Below are 15,784 nucleotides of genomic sequence, written 5' to 3'. Positions count from 1 at the left end.
ATTCACGAACAATTACGGCGGCGTAACGTATCCCCTTTACGTTACACCGCCGCAAGTTTTCAGCGCAAGTGCTTGATTCACAAAGCACTTGCGTGTAAACTTACGGCGGTGTAACGTAAAGCCGTCCGGCGCAAGCCCGCCTAATTCAAATGGGGCGTGTACCATTTAAATTAGGCGCGTTCCCGCGCCGAACATTCTGCGCATGCTCCGTTAGGAAATTTCCCGCCGTGCTTTGCGCGAAATGACGGCGCCCTGACGTGTTTTTTGAACGGCGACGTGCGTTACGTCCTTTCGTATTCCCGGACGACTTACGCAAAAAAAAAAAAAAAATTGAAATTCGACGCGGAAACGACGGCCATACTTTAACATGGGCTGTCTATTGTTACACCACCTAAATAGCAGCCGTAACTTTGCGACGGGAAAAGCCGACTAGCGACGACGTAGCGAACGCGCGTACTAGCGTGGATCGCCGTAAAAGCTAATTTGCATACCCGACGCTGGAAAACGATGCGAACTCCACCCAGCGGCGGCCGAAGTATTGCACCCTAAGATCCGAAGGCGTACGAAGCCGTACGCCTGTCGGATCTTAGCCAAATGCAGTCATATCTTGTTTGTGAATTACAAATAAAGATACGACGCGGCAAATTTGAAAGTACGCCGGAGTATCAGCAGATACTCCGGCGTACTTAGTCTGTGAATCTGGCCCTAAGCTTTTAAAGTTTTACAAATATAGGAAAATTTGTTCCCCTTTGAAAAAATTCTATAGTCATTGTGACCAGGGCTGTCTTAATGAGAGGGCACACCTGGGCACTGCCCAGGGGCCCCAGCTGCATAGAGGGCCCCTGCCCTTTCCCCAAAGCAGCTGGTCCTTGAGCCCACGCTGCCCCTCTACATCCCAATTATCCCCTACCTCCTACCTACTTGATTTCTGTTTACCTGTGCTGTCTCCATTGTAGGGGCCCCAGAGCATTACTTTGCCCAGGGGCCCATGATGCCATTAAGACGGCCCTGATTGTGACGGGGGGGCCCGTGGAACCCAGAATCCCTTGGAAAGGAAGTTGGGAAACCCTTGTTTCAGCTCCCCATGCACCTCTTATGTCTAAGTCACCAATGGCACAGGGTGACTGAGAAAATATATCTTGGATTACTTAACTGGTTTTTACGTTTTACGGCGGCAGGTCGGTTCCCCTGCGCGAGAGCCCGTAGCTATACGTCGGCTCTCGCGCAGTCCACTAGGGGTGCCCCCCGACTCCCGTGCGCTTGCCCGGCGGGCGCGATCGCCGCCGGGCACTCGCGATCGCTCGTTACAGAGTAAACACACAGCTCCCGGTCCTGTCAGGGGGAGAAATGCTGATCTTCTGTTCATACAATGTATGAACAGCGATCAGTCATTTCCCCTACTGAGGCCACCCCCCTACAGTTAGAACACACCCAGGGAACATACTTAACCCCTTCCCCGCCCCCTAGTGTTAACCCCTTCCCTGCCAGTGGCATTTTTATAGTAATCAATGCATTTTTATAGCACTGATCGCTATAAAAATGCCAATGGTCCCAAAAATGTGTCAAAAGTGTCCGAAGTGTCCGACATAATGTCGCAGTACCGAAAAAAAATCGCTGATCGCCGCCATTACTAGTAAAAAAAAAAAATATTAATAAAAATGCCATAAAACTACCCCCTATTTTGCAAACGCTATAACTTTTGCGCAAACCAATCCATAAATGCTTACTGCGATTTCTTTTTACGAAAAATATGTAGAAGAATACGTATCGGCCTAAACTGAGGAAAAAAAATGTTTTTTTTTATATATTTTTGGGGGATATTTATTACGGAAAAAAGTAAAAAATATTCATTTTTTTCAAAATTGTCGCTCTATTTTTGTTTATAGCGCAAAAAATAAAAACCGCAGAGGTGATCAAATGCCACCAAAAGAAAGCTCTATTTGTGGGAAAAAAGGGACGCCAATTTTGTTTGGGAGCCACGTCGCACGACCGCGCAATTGTCAGTTAAAGCGACGCAGTGCCGAATCGCTAAAAGTGCTCTGGTCTTTGACCAGCAATATGGTCCGGGGCTGAAGTGGTTAAAAAGTGATTTTTAATGGAGTATTTTGAAATGCTTCCATTGTCCAGCAGCAGATCTTACCTTTATACCAATAAATGCCGGATCCTTGCTGCTCCCTGTCCTCATTAGTGTGATGGCGAGAGTCCCCGAGTTTTCACAAACCCGATAATACGGCTCAGCAAGTTGTAAGATCGACCACTGCGCTTCAAGACTGAAAGAAGTCAATTTAATCAATGTACATCCAACCAAACAAATAAAACAAACACAAACTTTTATGTCCTATAGTTAGCTTAACACTAAAGCCTCGTACACACGATCGGATTTCCATCGGACAAAACGTACGACTTTTGCCCGAAGGGCATTGGCCAGGAACACAGGGATGGACTGGCCATTGGGACTACAGGGAGTTTCCGTTGGGCCGATGGCTCAGTGGGCCGGCTTCAGTGACAGGGGACCGCCGCCCCCCTCCGCTCCTCTGTCTCTCCCTTCCCGCAGCGCTCACCTCCTCTCCCTCTCCGCAGCGCTCACCTGGGGGGGACAGAGAAGCAGGGGGAGGACCAGAGGAGCAGGGGGGGACGACAGAGGAGCAGGGGGGACGACAGAGGAGCAGGGGGGACGACAGAGGAGCATGGGGGGAGGGGACAGACCGCTGACTCAACAGCTATGGCCTGGGAGTTTCTCCCTTCTGCCTAATCTTGTCCCATAAGGGGGGGCACCAAACTGATTCTTTGCCCCGGGTGAAATAATGTCTAGCTTCCCCACTGGTACTGCCTATAGGAGTACCAGTACCAGCCGTTCTACTCTAATAAATTAGAACGGCTAGTGGCTAGTGAAGGGGGAGAGGGGGTGCGGGTGGCCGGGGGGGTGTGGGAGTTGTCTGGCCGCCATGGGAGAGACCTGTCAAAGTGGGCCAGTCTGGATGAAGTGCAGGGCCAAATTTTTGTCCCAGTCCAGCCCTGCAGGAACATGTCTTGCATACAAACGGCAAATAATTGTCAGCCAACAAACACAAAACCTACGTGTTTTTTCAGCTCTTTAGCGCCACCCTTTGGGCAACTTGTGCGAATGTTGCGTTATGGTGAGCATTGCTTCTGAGCATGCGTGTTTGTACTTTGGAGTTTTGTCCAAAAGGACTCGTGCACACACGATCGCATAACCCGACGCCACGCATTTGTTGTCAGAAAATGTAACATTTTGCTAGCCAACATTTGTTGGCGGAAAATCCGACAACAATTGTCCGATGGATCGTACAAACGGTCAAAATTTTCCAACAACAGCCTGTCATCACACAATGAAGGGCCTTTAGGCTCCATTCACACCTTGGCGACAAAACGCCCGACGCCCGATGCTCGATACGCTGGAGGGGCGAATTTCCATTGCTGTCTATGAGATGGTTCACATCTCACGCCGAACGCTGAAACGCCTGCCGAATGAAAACAAGTCCCGGACCCTTTTTTTCAGGCGCCATTGGTGTTCGGCCATAGACAGCAATGGAAAGGATTTGTTAAAAAAAAAAAAAAGTTAAACGAATCGCGGCAAAATACGCCGCGTATGTGGCGTTACTTGTCGCCTAGGTGTGAATGCAGCCTTAGACTCCATTCACAAAGCGGGACCTTACAGGGTCCAATCCTGCGACGGAACATGGCGGCCGAAGCGCACTGTAAATCAAAATTTGGAGGAAGGAGCCGGGGACACACACACTGACTGGCGCCCCCCCCCCCAAATGTTGCGCCCGGGGGCCACGGCACCCCTCGCACCCCCCACGCTACGCCACTGCCTTACCCCATCCGAGTATGTGGTGAGATACCGCACAGCTTTTTAAAAAAAAAATATGTGTTATTCACTAAAAAATGCTACTAAAATACTGCATGAGTTATTTTATGAAGTCATGCAGTATTTTAGCAGTGAAGGCCTGCGATAATTTACTTAACACAGACTTTAAATAGCTGGTTGTTAAGGAGTAGTGTTGAGCGGAATACGCCATATTCGATTTTGCGATATATCACGAATATATAGCCGAATATTCGTGAATATTTAAAAAAAAAAAAAATTGTGAAATTTCGCTAATGCGAATTTATTGCGAACATTTTGCGAATTTTATTATTTTTTTTTTTTTATTTCTGATTGGCTCTGATGCAAAAGAAGGGCGGAGAAAGTATTCTCGAATATTCGGAAATCGAATATTCTGAATATTTTATCAAAAAAAAAATGTCGTGAAATATTTTGACAACTGTACCACAGTTTCACAACATTTTCACAACATTCGGAAATCGAATATTCGCGAATACTTTCTCCACCCTTTTTTTGCATCAGAGCCAATCAGAGTTGTCAAAATCTCGCAATCAATTTCACATTCGCATTAGCGAAATTTCGATAAAATATCACCAATATTCTTTTGCATCAGAGCCAATCAGAGTTCTCCTACCACAGTTGTCAAAATATTTCACAACATTTTTTTTTTGATAAAATATTCCGAATATTCGATTTCTGAATATTCGAGAATACTTTCTCCGCCCTTCTCTTGCATCAGAGCCAATCAGAAAAAAAAAAAAATTCGCAAAATGTTCGCAATAAATTTGCATTAGCGAAATTTCGGAATTTTTTTTTTTATATTCGGAATAGCGAATATTGGCCGCGAAATTCGAGATATTCGCGAATACTCGAATATGCCATATTCGAGCCGAATATTCGCAATACGAATATTCGTGAGCAACACTATTAAGGAGCAGGCGGCCGACGGCGGCGGCCTTAACAACCAGTAACTGTCATAGTTTTTACAGTAAGAAGCGGGCGGCCATTGCGTTCTTAAAAACCAGTAACTGTCATGGTTGTTCAGAAGCGGGCGGCTGCTGTGTCGTTACAAACCAGTAACTTTCATGGTTGTTCAGAAGCGGGCGGCTGCTGTGTCGTTACAAACCAGTAACTTTCATGGTTGTTCAGAAGCGGGCGGCCGCCGTGTCCTTAACAACCGATGAGTCATCAGCTGTCAGCGGGGAAAAAGACCTCAATATAGACCTCAATATACTCCACAAGGAACCTACAGCTCAGGAGGACTTTTATTTCCAGCCGGGTCAGAGACTTGAAATTCAAAGCTGTCGGAATTCACATCTAACGAGGGGTTAATGACATAGCGAATCAGCCTCTGATTGACATCCTTCTGTGTGAACGTTCTTCCTACGTGGTCACCTGTGAAATAAAAACGATTAAATAACTTGCAGATACAAAATGGTTAAAGTTGATGTAAACCCAACCCGAATGACGAAGTCACTGTGTATCAAAACCAACTGCCATTTTTTTGATCCTTTGTTACAAGGCTAGAATTTTTTTTATTTCAAAGCAAATTTAACAATAGAAGTTAAATGAGTAAAACCAGGGCTTTTTTTTATTTTTTTACTGGAACTCGTTTCCACCACCTCTGGCGCAGGCCCACACAGAAGTCCAGCGCACCAGTGGGCAGCACAGTGGTGTAGTGGTTAGCACTTTCATCTAGCAGCAAAAGGGTTGCTGGTTCGAATCCCGACCACAACACCATCTGCTTGGAGTTTGCATGTTCTCCCTGTGTCTGCGTGGGTTTCCTCCGGGTACTCCGGTTTCCTCCCACACTCCAAATACATGCTGGTAGGTTAATTGGATCCTGGCCAAATTGGCCCAGTATATATATGTATATATATGTGTGTGTACGACTGTGTTTCCCAAGCGTGTCAAGATCCTACGGGGTTAATGACCGCACCGGCCGGGAAGACACTGGCTGCAAATAGCGCCTAGAGGCGATTCAGTTTGCATGTGTAGCGCTATACAAGTCACTCATTCATTCACCACTTCACCCCCGAGCCTGTTTTTCTTTCAGTGTTTACAAGTTAAAAAAAATTTTTTTTTGCTAGAAAATTACTTAGAACCACCAAACATTCTATATATTTTTTTCCTACACCCTAGAGAATAAAACGACGTTGTATCTCTCAGAGTATCTATGCGACTGATTCATAGAATCAGTTACGCATAGATATCCCTAAGATCCGATCAGGTGTAATTGTTTTACACTGTCGGATCTTAGGATGCAGTACCGCGGCCGCCGCTGGGGGGAGTTTGCGTCGTAAACCAGCGTTGGGTATGCAAATTAGGAGTTACGGCGATCCACGACGGTTTTTCGCGTTCGCTACGTCGCTGCTAGTCTAGTTTCCCGTCGCAAATTTAGTCGTCGTTTTGGGTGCCCTAACTTTACACAGCACACGTATGTGCTGTATAAAGTATGGCCGTAGTTCCCGCGTCGAAATTTAAAAATTCACGTCGCTTGCGTAACACGTCCGGGAATACGGAAGTGCGCTACTCACGTCGCCGTTCGAAAAAAATACGTCAGTTCGCGCAAAGCGCGGCGGGAATTTCGAAACGGAGCATGCGCAGTAGGTCCGGCGCGGGAGCGTGCCTAATTTAAATGGCACACGCCCCTTTAAATTACGCGGGCTTACGCCGGAGGCCGCCGGCGTAGGTTTTCATTGCAAGTGCTTTGTGAATCAGGCACTTGCGATGAAAACTTGCGGCGGTGTAACGTATCTACGATACGTTACGCCGCCGCAGTTCTACGTGAATCTGGCCCCATGTCACACCATATTTGCGCAGCACACTTTTTTGGGAAAAAAATTCTCTTTTTTTAATTAAATAATAAGACAACAGTAACGTTAGCCCAATTTTTTTTATATATTGTGAAAGATAATGTTACGCTGAGTAAATTGATACCCAACATGTCACGCTTCAAAGTTGCGCCTGCTCGTGGAATGCCGACAAACTTTTACCCTTAAAAATCTCCATAGGCGACTTTTAAAAAATTCTACAGATTGCATGTTTTTAGTTACAGAGGGGGTCTAGGGCTAGAATTATTGCTCTCGCTCTAACGATCGCGGTGATACCTCACATGTGTGGTTTAAACATCGTTTTCATATGCGTTCTCTTCTGCGCAAGCTCGTCGAGACTATAAAAAAATCTTATTTATTTTACTTGATTTTATTTATTTTTACACTGTTTTTTTAAAAAAAAAAAAATTTGGGTCACTTATTCCTATTACAAGCAATGTAAACATCCCTTGTAATAGAAAAAAGCATGACAGGTACTCTTAAATATGATATCTGGGGTCAAAAAGACGTCACATCTCATATTTACACTAAAATGCAATAAAAAAAACAGAAGGCCCTTTAAGAGCTATGGGCGGAAATTACGTTTTGACGTCGCTTCCGCCCAGTTATGGTGTGGAGACGGGTGGGAGCCATCTTGCCCTCACTCGTCTCCATACCCAGCTAGGAAGAGGACCTGATCGCCTCTGTCACTACAGACGGCTCCGGTAAGCGGTGGAGGGCGCGCAAGAGCCAAAACAGTGATCTTGCAGCGAATCTGCCGCGGAGACCACCATTATCGTTAACTGGACCGCCGCCTGAAGAGATGGATACTTGAGCTGCTGCCATTACCGAGATTTCCCTCTTCAAAGTGCCGATGTGTATAATCGCGCGGCGGTCCGGAAGTGGTTACAAGCGACAGTTTGGAAGGAGATTTTAGGGAGGAAGATGGGGGAAGGGGGGGGGGGGGGTTGCACACAAAGGTCATAGATAAAGAAGGGTTCAAGTGAGATGTGGATAGGGGATGTAGAGGCAAATAGCTGTGGAAGAAGGCTGAACTTTACACTCTGTTACCTAGATTCAGAGACGCCGCCGCAACTTTAAGGCGGCGTAGCGTATCGTACTTACGCTACGCCGCCTTAAGTCAGAGAGGCAAGTACTGTATTCACAAAGTACTTGCCTCCTAACTTACGGCGGCGTAGCGTAAATGCGTCCGGCGTTAGCGCGCCTAATTCAAATGAGGATGGGGGGCGTGTTTTATGTTAACTACTCGTGACCCAACGTGATTGACGTTTTTTACGAATGGCGCATGCGCCGTCCGTGTACATATCCCAGTGTGCATTGCTTTAAAGTACGCCACAAGGACGTATTGGTTTCGACGTGAACGTAAATTACGTCCAGCCCTATTCACGGACGACTTACGCAAACGACGTAAAATTTTCAAATTTCGACGCGGGAACGACGGCCATACTTAACATTGGCTAGGCCAACTAGGGGCAGCTTTATCTTTACGCAGCGTATCTTTTACGGAAACGGCGTATCTTTACTGCGACAGGCGCACGTACGTTCGTGAATCGGCGTATCTAGTCATTTACATATTCTACGCCGAACTCAACGGAAGCGCCACCTAGCGGCCAGCCTAAATATTGCACCCTAAGATACGACGGCGCAGGCTGTCGTATCTTAGCTAGGTTTAAGCGTATCTCAGTTTGAGAATACACCTAAACTTAGGACGGCGCAGATTCCGAGTTAGGTTGGCGTATCTACTGATACGCCGGCCTAACTCTCTCTGAATCTAGCTATGTGTGTAGCACACCCCTGAACCCTGCACTATTTACGTAGTGAAATTTGATCACGCCCATTACTTAATGGGTTTTGGAAGATGTGTATGTGGGGGGGTAGGGGGGTATTCGGGGGGTCGTTGTTAAATTCCTGAACCTATTTTCTTTTAAAAAAAGCCCTGAGTAAAAGAGAGCGTCAATTCACACTTTTCCAATGCATTGAGTTGTAGGTCCACTGCTGCAACGCAACTCACTAGACACGTGCACTGCCGAAAAATTTCATTTGTTTTCGTTTCATTCGTTTTTTTTTTCGTAAATTTGAAATTTCGTAAATTCGAAAATTTGAAAAATTTGTGAATTTATAAATTTGTAAATTCGAAATTCATAAATTCAAAAATTAGAAAATTTGAAAATTCGGGAATTCTGAAATGCGAAAATTCGGAATTAGAAAATTAGAAAATTTGACAATTAGAAAATTAGGAAATTAGAAAATCTGAAAATTCGAAGATATGAAAGGAAAACCTGAAAATTAGGCGATTAGTGAAATACAAATTTATCCGAAGTTACACATTATTCGAAATAAAGAATGCCACATCGAAAAAAACAGAATGAAACTAAATAATAATAAATAATAATAATACGTTTTTATTATTATTTATTATTATTAATTTGTTACGTTCCATTCATTTAGATGCGGCATTCGTTATTACGGATAATCAATTGTTTTCTGGTTTTTCGAATTTTCGGATTTTTGTTCTTATTTTCGGATTTTCGTTTTTATCTTCGGATTTTCATTCATATTTTTGTATTTTCGTATTTTCGAAATTTCCAGATTTTTGTATTTTCAAATTTCTGAAATTTCTAATTTTCGGATTTCCCAATTTCTGAAATTTAGGGCCAGATCCACATACAATTGCACTTGTGGCACGTATCAGAGATACGCTACGCCGCCGTACCTTACCTGGCGGAATTTCGAATCCTCAAAGATTTCGCGCCGTAAGTTACCGCGGCGTAGTGTATTTCTGGCGGCGGAATTCAAATCGGCGATCAGGGGGCGGGTTTAATTTAAATGAAGCGCGTCCCCACACCGAATGAACTGCGCATGCATTGTCCAGAAATTTTCCGCCGTGCTTTGCGCGAAATGACGTAATTTTTTTAACTTAGACGTGAGTTACGTCCATCCCTATTCACGGACGACTTACGCAAACATTTTTTTTTTTAAATTTCGACGCGGGAACAACGGCCATACTTAACATGGCAAGTCTATCTATACGCCGCAAAATACCTGCTTTAACTATACGCCGGAAAAAGCCGACTACAGACGACGTTAGAAAATGCGACAGGCGCCGAAGTATTGCACCTACGATCCGAAGGCGTACGAAGCCGTACGCCTGTCGGATCGAACCCAGAAGCCGTTGTATCTTGGTTTGAGGATTCAAACTAAAGATACGACTCGGGTAATTTGAAAGTACGCCGGCGTATTCCCTATGTGGATCTGGCCCTTAGAATTTTCGGATTTTCAAACTTCCAATTTCTGAGTTTCCGAATTTCAGAGATTTCGAATTTTTGGATTTTCGAAATTGCAAATTTTCTAATTTCGAAAATTTTCGAAAATTCGGAAAAATTCAGAAAAATTTAAATCTACACCAAGATAAATTAGAACCATGAGAAACACCTTCTTGCAGTGATGACTTCCATTGTCTTTACCTGTCTTTGCATTTTCCAAGTGTCCAAAACTGGGAGATCTTAGAATGACGTAGAGAAGTTCACCATCAGCGCTGTCGGGATCCGAAGCCTTCAGGTTGCGTGATGTGATCTGGATGACAGATTTCCCATCTTTCAGATTTTCCACTGTAGATGGTCTCTCCTTCTTTAGAATTTTTGGGGGTATTTTATCCACATGTTCCACCTTAAAAAAGCAAAGGCAGAGTGTGTGTTAGACCCATGTGTTGTGGTAATGAACAATAAAACATGTGATGCATGGTAATGCAGGACTGATGATATTCTGCACAGCAGTTAAAAAATTTTAGACGCTACAAAGAGCAGCTGATGACCTCCTACTGAAAGGGCCGTAAACCAACCCTGTGACTGCAATCATTTTTAAGTCACCAACCCTGTCCCTGAGCAGACATATTTGTTCTGAATCAGTCACTTAAAACCCTGAAGCCAGACTCATCATGGCAACCAAGCAACAGACAAGTATATACACAGAAAGAACCAAGCCCCACTAACCTGTTTCACCCAACTTGGGCTTAATCTAGGATCAAGCCCATGACAGGTGAAATACGTTAGGGGGCATAGTTCAGGAGGGGATGGTGCTGAAGTCTTCCTGTCACATTTGGCATCAATCTGCTTTCGGTGTGCGCTTCTATCTTTTCCCTGTATGTTGTTAACAGGAATGTGGCGATGGATTGGATGGCCGACAAAGCCTCTAAGGTGCCGGACTTATGGGTGATGACATCCTTCATTTACAGGAATTTGGAGATGGATTGGAGAACCAACAATGCCTCTAGGTTGCCAGACACAGGGGCGATGATATTATTCAATCACAGGAATACAGGGCTGGACTGGGACAAAAATTTGGCCCTGGACTTCATCCAGACTGACCCACTTTGACAGGTCTCTTCCACAGCGGCTGGACAACTCCCGCAGCCCCCCGGCCACCCAAGCCACCTCTCCCCCTTTACTAGCCATTTTACTTTATTAGAGTAGAACGGCTGGTACTGGTACTCTTATAGGCAGTACCAGTGGGGAAGCTAGACATTATTTCTCCCGAGGCAAATAATCAGTTTGGTGCCCCCCTTCCCCCTCATGGGACAAGATTAGGCAGAAGTGAGAAACTCCCAGGCCGCTGTCACTGAAGCCATCAGCCCACCGGGAAACTCCCTGTAGTCCCAATGGCCAGTCCATCCCTGCAGGAATATGGAGATGGATTGGTGGGCCAACAACACCTCTGGGGACTCAGGGGCAATGGCATCATTCATTGTATTGGAGGGCTGACAGTGCCGATCCTGACCTCCCTGGGGCCCTAAGCAAAATGACATGTCACATTAAAGTTGAGAAGTGTGGGGGGCGGGATGTGGAGATGTATTGGAGGGCTGACAACGCCTTAAGGGTGCCGGACTCATGGGCGATGACATCCCTTATACACAGGAATGTGGCGATGGATTGGAGGGCCGACAAAGCCTCTAAGGTGCCGGACGCATGGGTGATGACATCCTTCATTTACAGGAATTTGGAGATGGTTTGGAGAACCAACAATGCCTCTAGGTTGCCAGACACAGGGGTGATGATATTATTCAATCACAGGAATATGGAGATGGATTGGTGGGCCAACAACACCTCTGGGGACTCAAGGGCAATGACATCATTCACTGTATTGGAGGGGTGACCGCATCTCTAGGCTGCTGGACTCATAGGTGATGGCATCCTTCATTCACAGGAATGTGGAGATGGATTGGAAGGCTGGCAACACCTCTAGGGTGCCGTACTCATGGGTGATAACACCCTTCATTCACAAGAATGTGGAGATGTATTGGAGGGCTGACAACGCCTTTAGGGTGCCGGACTCACGGTGGTGACATAATTCATTTACAGGCATTTGTAGATGGATTGGAGAACCAACAATGACCCTAGTTGCCAGACACAGGGGCGATGACATCATTCAATCACAGAAATGTGGAGATGGATTGGAAGGCCAACAACACCACTGGGGACTCAGGGGAAATTACATCATTCATTGTATTGGAGGGCTGACAGCATCTCTAGGCTGCCGGACTCAAGGGTGATGGCATCCTTCATTCACAGAAATGTGGAGATGGATTGGAAGGCCGACAACGCCTCTAGGATGCCAGACTCATGGGTGATGACATCCTTCATTCACAGGAATGTGGAGATGGACTGGAGGGCCGACAACGCCTCTAGGATGCCAGACTCATGGGTGATAACATCCTTCATTCACAGAAATGTGGATATGGATTGGAAGGCCGACAACGCCTCTAGGGTGCCAGACTCATGGGTGATGACATCCTTCATTCACAAGAATGTGGAGATGTATTGGAGGGCTGACAAAGCCTTTAGGGTGCCCGACTCACGGTGGTGACATAATTCATTTACAGGCATTTGGAGATGGATTGGAGAACCAACAATGCCTCTAGTTGCCAGACTCAGGGGCGATGACATCATTCACTGTATTTGAGGGCTGACAACACATTGAGGGTGCTGGTCTTATGAGTGATGTCATCCTTCATTCACAGGAATGTGGAGATGGAGTGGAAGGCCGACAAAGCCTCCAGGGTGCAAGACTCATGGGTGATGACATCATTCATTCACAGGAATGCAGAGATGGATTGGAGGGCTGGCAACACCTCTAGGGCGCCGGATTTATGGGTGATGACTCGATGACCGCCGGTGTCCCGCGATGGGGTCACAGAGCTGCAGAACGGGGAGAGGCAAGTGTAAACAGGCATCTCCCAGTTCTGCCTAGTGACACTGTCAATGATCATCTGGTCCCTCTCATCGGAAGCCGCGATCAGTGACGTGTTACTCGTAGCCACGCCCCCTAACAGTTAGAATCACTCCCTAGGACACACTTAACCCCTTTAGCGCCCCCTACGGGTTCATTCACTGCCAGTGTCATTTTTACAGTAATCAGTGCATTTTTATAGCACTGGTCCCAAAATGGTGTCAAAAGTGTCCCGTGTGTCCGTCATAATGTCGCAGTCACAATAAAAATCGCTGATCGCCGCCATTACTAGTAAAAAAGAAAATCTTAATAAAAATGCCATAAAACTATCTCCTATTTTGTAAGCGCTGTAACCAATCAATAAACGCTTATTGTGATTTTTTTTTTATGAGGAAAAAAAACTATTTTTTTATATAATTTTGAGGATATTTATTATAGCAAAAAGTAAAAAATATTGAATTTTTTCAAAATTGTCGCTCTTTTTTTGTTTATAGCGCAAAAAATGAAAACTGCAGAGGTGATCAAATACCACCAAAAGAAAGCTCTATGTGGGAAGAAAAAGGAAGTCAATTTTGTTTGGGAGCCACGTTGCGCGACCGCGCAATTGTCAGTTGAAGCGACGCAGTGCCGAATCGCGAAAAGTCCTCTGGTCTTTGGCCAGCCAAATAGTCCAGGGCTTAAGTGGTTAAATGGCTCTGAGGATAAACTGTCCTTGACTTGTTCTTGTGCCAAAAAAAAAAAGAACAAAACAAAACACTCACAGACAGTCAAAAAATAAAGGAAAAAATAAAACAGAAAGTGAATGCACAAACCATAAAATACACACACAAAAAAAGGAGAAAGAGAAAAAAAAAAAGAAATACCAAGAGTAGTAAATGAAATAAACTAAACTGCTCTGAATACATCACCCGAAAACACATTAAATAAATAATTTTAAAAAATTGGATTGATCCTGTTTTTATTTTAACAACACAGTTTGCAGTGGTGCATGCCCCTGAAGGCGGTGACTGAAGAAAAAATCATCGCTGGAAATGATTTTATAAATCTAATTTTATGAGTTATGATTATTTTATGAGTATACAACAAACAAAAAAAAAATAAAAAATCTGAAATGTCTGCTAAATTAGTCTTTCCTGCTCATTTAGAAGAACGTTCCTTCTGCAAAAACCGTGAACTGCAAAAACTTTTTTCACCTGTTCAAGCAATGTGCACCCCGCGGGACGCCCACCTCCACGCTGCTGTCCAGCTAATTAGCCGCCTCGCTGACTGCGTTCTGTATTTCTGAATTGATGGCTCCCTACCTGACATCTCATGACACGTGATTAGCAATCTAGGCCACAAATTTACCAAATAAGCAGTTTAGGCATTCAGGGCCGTTAACTCTTTGTTGGCTTCACTCACCATGACTGGTCGAAGGCTGGGACAACGTGCTATTTAAATATATATATATGTTTTCTTTGCCTTCAGTATATTACTTAAATGTATTTACATTGAGCTTAGTAAAATAATAATAATAGTAAAAATAATAATATAAAAAAATACATATACATATATATATATAAAGGACAACACAGGAACTGGATAAGACCACCCAAGGCCGAAACGCGTAAGTGTTGGGATCTGATTTGTAACTTTTTACTTGTGACAAATAAAGAGAAGCCGCCATCTACTATGCAGGTGCTGCTTTCTGTTACTATAATGGGTGCCCCTTTTACCTAATATATATGTATATATTTATTTATTTAAATTTCAACTTTTTTTTTTATTATTAGAATTTTTCCCCCTTCTATTGGTTGAAGTTGAACTGGATGAACTTGTGTATTTTTTCCAGACTAACTATGGCCCAGATTCACAAAAGAGATACGACGGCGTATCTCCTGATACTCCGTCGTATCTCTTGTCCTATCTATGCGGCTGATTCATAGAATCAGTTCCGCATAGATAGCCCTAAGATCCGACAGGTGTAATTGACTTACACTGTCGGATCTTAGGATGCAATACTTCGGCCGCCGCTGGGTGGAGTTTGCGTCGTTTTCCTGCGTCGGGTATGCTAATGAGCATTTACGGCGATCCACAACGGTTTTCGCGTTCGTTACGTCGTCGCTAGTAATTTTTTCCCGACGCAAAGTTACACCTGCTTTAACATGACTTAACTTTAGTCGAGCCATGTTAAAGTATGGCAGTCGTTCCCGGGTCAAATTTCAATTTTTTTTTGTTTTGGCGTAAGAAGTCCGGGAATACGAATGGACGCTACGCACGTCGCTGTTCTAAAAAATTACGTCACATCACACAAACCACGGCGGGAATTTCTAAACTGAGCATGCGCAGTACGTCCGGCGTGGGAGCGCGCCTAATTTAAATGGTAGACGCCCCATTTGAATTGGGCGGGCTTGCGCCGGACGTGTTTACGATACACCGCCGCAAGTTTACAGGTAAGTGCTTTGTGGATCAGGCACTTACACTGAAAACTTGCGGCAGTGTAACGTAAACGGGTTACGTTGCGCCGCCGCAATTGTACCAGAATCTGGCCCTATGTAACTATATATATATATATATATATATACATACATACACACACACTAACTATGTAACTGATATATATATATACACACACACACACATATATATATATATATATATATATATTTATTTATGTGTGTGTATATATATATTAATAATAATAATTATTTTATATATATATATATATATATATATACATACATACACACTAACTATGTAACTGATATATATATATATATATATATATACACACACACACACACATATATATATATATATTAATAATAATTATATATATATATATATATATATATATATATATATATATATATATATATATATATATAAAAATAAATAA

The 15,784-nt window shown here is 44.0% G+C and overlaps 1 protein-coding gene across 1 annotated transcript in view; it reads right to left on the bottom strand.

Annotated features, from left to right (window-relative positions):
* Positions 1 to 15,784, bottom strand: part of LOC120946085 (FRAS1-related extracellular matrix protein 1-like) — a 208,926-nt gene that overhangs the window by 33,881 nt on the left and 159,261 nt on the right. Inside the window, exons 26-28 of the mRNA XM_040360818.1 lie at positions 10,149 to 10,350; positions 5,101 to 5,245; positions 2,141 to 2,270 (exon numbers count right to left, since the gene is read on the bottom strand). Of these exons, the coding sequence (XP_040216752.1) occupies positions 2,141 to 2,270; positions 5,101 to 5,245; positions 10,149 to 10,350 (477 nt within the window). The remainder of the gene's footprint in view (positions 1 to 2,140; positions 2,271 to 5,100; positions 5,246 to 10,148; positions 10,351 to 15,784) is intronic.

This window comes from Rana temporaria, chromosome 7 (genome assembly GCF_905171775.1).
Source record: "Rana temporaria chromosome 7, aRanTem1.1, whole genome shotgun sequence".
NCBI classification, from domain to species: Eukaryota; Metazoa; Chordata; class Amphibia; order Anura; family Ranidae; genus Rana; species Rana temporaria.
Note: the sequence above shows the minus strand (reverse complement) of the source record. Positions and strands in the feature narration are given on the sequence as shown.